Source organism: Ceratotherium simum, chromosome 7 (assembly GCF_057802395.1).
Source record: "Ceratotherium simum simum isolate JZ-2026a chromosome 7, ASM5780239v1, whole genome shotgun sequence".
In the NCBI taxonomy this organism is placed as follows: domain Eukaryota; kingdom Metazoa; phylum Chordata; class Mammalia; order Perissodactyla; family Rhinocerotidae; genus Ceratotherium; species Ceratotherium simum.
The window spans coordinates 21,624,949-21,628,647 of record NC_141906.1 but is presented as its reverse complement, the minus strand read 5'-3'; the positions used below and the strand labels follow the sequence as shown (position 1 = coordinate 21,628,647).

The 3,699-nt window shown below is 35.6% G+C and overlaps 1 protein-coding gene across 1 annotated transcript; it reads right to left on the bottom strand.

Annotated features, from left to right (window-relative positions):
- Nucleotides 1-331: 331 nt before the first annotated feature.
- On the bottom strand, nucleotides 332-1,313 carry LOC101407373 (olfactory receptor 5P6-like). The gene has a single exon (XM_004418393.3). The coding sequence runs from the start codon at nucleotides 1,274-1,276 to the stop codon at nucleotides 332-334; it is 945 nt and encodes a 314-aa protein (XP_004418450.3). The 5' UTR covers nucleotides 1,277-1,313.
- Between the last annotated feature and the right edge of the window lie 2,386 nt (nucleotides 1,314-3,699).

The window sequence follows — 3,699 nt, the reverse complement described above, 5'->3', positions numbered from 1 at the left end:
CAAGGTACAATAACATAAACTTACAGCACAGAACATCTTTTGAAAGGATAAGAATAAATTTTTTAAATCATTATTGGCAGATTAAGTATTTTTTAGTTTAACTGATTTGTGTTATCAATTAAAATTTTTATTTTATTAACTATTACTCACTATGGCCCTCTGATTTACAATTTGCTATCAGAAAATCCACCCCCTACCTTTACTAAAAAGCTCCAAACTGGCTAATGGAATGAAATATGGATGAAATATTTAGACCACAGACACTCAATTGCATTTTATTATTATATTTATGGCATGTTATACATCAGATCTTATAAAATAACAGGCTTCACTAAGAAAATATTTTTCTAGCAAGCTCCCTCTTCAGAGCCCCCTTAATCTCATTGTTCCTGAGGCTGTAGATGAGGGGGTTCAACATGGGGATCACCACCATGTAGAGCACAGATACCACTTTGTTCTGGTCAGTTGAGTAGTAGGATTTGGGCATCACGTAAATGAATGTGATGGTCCCATAGTACAGAGTGACCGTTGTCAGGTGGGAGGTGCAGGTGGAGAAAGCCTTGTGGCGCCCCTCAGTGGAGTGCATCTTCAGGATGGTGATGAGGATGTAGATGTAGGAGACAGCTATGACAAACACTGTGAACACAATGATGGATCCAGCAATAAATGAGGGGACAACTGCAGGGATATTGATATATGAACAGGAGAGTTCAACTAAAGGAGCAAAATCACAGAAAAAATGATTGACTTGATTTGGTCCACAGAAGACTAAGGAATACACGCAAATAGTAAAAGCGAAAGCATTGAATAAACCACTTAAGTAAGCCACTACAAGTAATTGAACACAAACTTGTGTGGACATTTTGGTGGAATAAAGCAATGGGCTGCAGATTGCCATAAAGCGATCATATGCCATGGCAGCCAGAAGGAAGCACTCAATTGCCCCAAAGAAAGCAGCAGAACCGATCTGGATGGCACACCCAAAATAAGAGATGGAATTTCTCTCCACGAGGAAGTTTACAAGCATATTGGGTGTGACAGAAGATGAATAGCCTATGTCAGCAAAAGCCAAGTGGCTCAGAAAGAAATACATAGGATGATGGAGCTGAGAAGAGATTCTGATAAGAATGATTGTGCTGAGATTGCCAGATATGGTCACCAGGTAGATACACAGGATGATCATGAAGAGGATGACTCGAAGGATTGGATCATCAGTTAAGCCCAATAAAATGAACACTGTCACTTCAGTGTGGTTTCCATCCCCCAGGGCATCCATGACACAACGTAGCTGCTACCAAAATGAACCTGTGATGAAACAATAAAGTTGTAAATTTGATGGTTTCACTTTCATTAATACACATAGAGATCATTAAAACAAATAATTGTTCAAGCGAACTTTGGAATTTTTTTTTAAATAAGAATCCAGAGTTTATATATTTATGTATAATGAGTCTTCTATATTTGAAAAGTTGTTTTTAGTAGCAAAACTAAAAAATCTACTTGAAATTATGTATATCTTTTTCCCTTTATATTATATATTTTTAAATGTACTTAATTGGCTTTAAAGCAAGGATGAAAAAACATAAACATTATGAGACTAACAAAAAGGAATGGTGTGTGTAACAAAATATAAAAGTATATGAATACAGGATTATGTAAAGGAGATTTGAGTAATAAGTAACAGTTACTGAATGCTTACTAAATGATGGGCACAGGATGAAGAGTTTTATATTTATGATTCTATTTTAATTTCTAAAAAGTAATATTAAGTACTTTTTTTGTGTGTGTGTGAGGAAGATCAGCCCTGAGCTAACATTCATGCTAATCCTCCTCTTTTTGCTGAGGAAGACCAGCTCTGAGCTAACATCTATCACCAATCCTCCTCCTTTTCTCCCCAAAGCCCCAGTAGATAGTTGTATGTCATAGTTGCACATCCTTCTAGTTGCTGTATGTGGGACGCGGCCTCAGCATGGCTGGAGAAGTGGTGCTTCGGTGTGCGCCCGGGATCCAAACCCAGGCCGCCAGTAGCAGAGCGCGCCCACTGAACCGCTAAGCCACGGGGCTGACCCAGTACTTTAATTTTATTTATAGATGAAGAAACTGACATTGACAATGTTAAGTAATTTATCTAAATTTACACAGCAAGTGGTAGAATCAAGACATGAATCCCAGGCAGTTTGAATTCGGTCCACTCCTTTAGTAACTGTGCTATAAACGAAATTTAATAATACTTAACGATGAAGCTGAGTTTCTCAGAAATGGGTGGATAATAAATGACCCTTTCTACTTTCTGAAAGCTATGCATAAAAGAAGTGCCTAGTTAACTACAAGTTTATAATTTCTATCAGTAAAACAGGACCATTTTTTAAAAGGAGAAATACAGTTTTTCTAATAGGACAAAGATGAAATAGGAAGGAATTGAAAATTAAGGTTATGAGTGAAGTCACCTATTGTAAACTTGTTATAGATTTTTAATATTTACAATTAAAATGTTTTGTCAAGTAGTTTGAAATATCAATCTAATTACTATGCAAAACATCTTATGATTAATATTTAGGACATAATTAAAGTATATTTACTGAAATAAATCAGATCATTTCCTAACGTAACAACGTCCTCTAATTGGAGTATTACAGAATGAAATAGCATTAGTTTCAATGTAATATATGACTGAATAAAGTTCCAGCCTAAAAAGTTAAATTTACCCAGGTTCACCTGGCCAGTGGCCAAATTGAACCTCATCTCCAAGTTTTTTGGCTCTATATTCTCGACTTAATCCAAAGTATCTGGTGGCCTTTAAGCTAAAGCATTTAGAACAATAAACAAAGGCAGTCTTTCCACAAGATATTTGCTAACAGTAACTCCCTAAAACATCTCAAAACTACTGAATTTATTAACATTATGGCTGTGCCAAGTTTAGATAGTGTTGGAAGACCATGTGAGTTTCTGGTCTTCTGGGTGGAAAAATGAGGAATCCTGGTATCTTGAATTATGCATCTTTATACACACTAAATAGACTGTAGAAATTTAGACTGTCTCACCTAGGGTTACTTGCTAGCTGACTGCTGGATTATGTCTGCCCTGATTCTCGACTATGGCTGTAAGTACAGACACAACTGTAGAGAATAAAGTCTTCTCAAATGGCAAATGAAAATCAATACACCAGATGAACTCACAAAAGCCAAAAATTCTTACCTCTTGAAAAAAGAATTCATTCATCTCACAGCAATAAATCCAAAGTCATTGGTGTTATATAGCAGCCATGCTACCTTGTTTCCCTTTGAGGATAAATCTCTGAAGATTCTAGAGATTCAAATGTGAATTCAAAAGTACCAGGGATCATTACACATTCTCAAGTGAATATTGATGAGTTCTCTTCACACAATCATAACTAATCTTTAAGGGTTCTGTCAATTCTCAAGGGATCAGTTTTTCTTTTCTTTTTATCTAGGTGTTGATACACTTTCATTATTGGTAGCATAATATAATAAACTATTTCACAGATAAATGTTAGTTATAAATTTACTTTGATATTTCAGGTCAAGGAATACTAAACCTCAAATATAAAATAGCAACCTTAGCTTCATTCATTCTATATGTTTTCATTTCCTAAGGGTTTTATGTGATATATGTAAGGCACTCCATTAGGTGAATGGGGTGGAATGCCATACAAAGTTGAATTCTCAATAACACCTTATT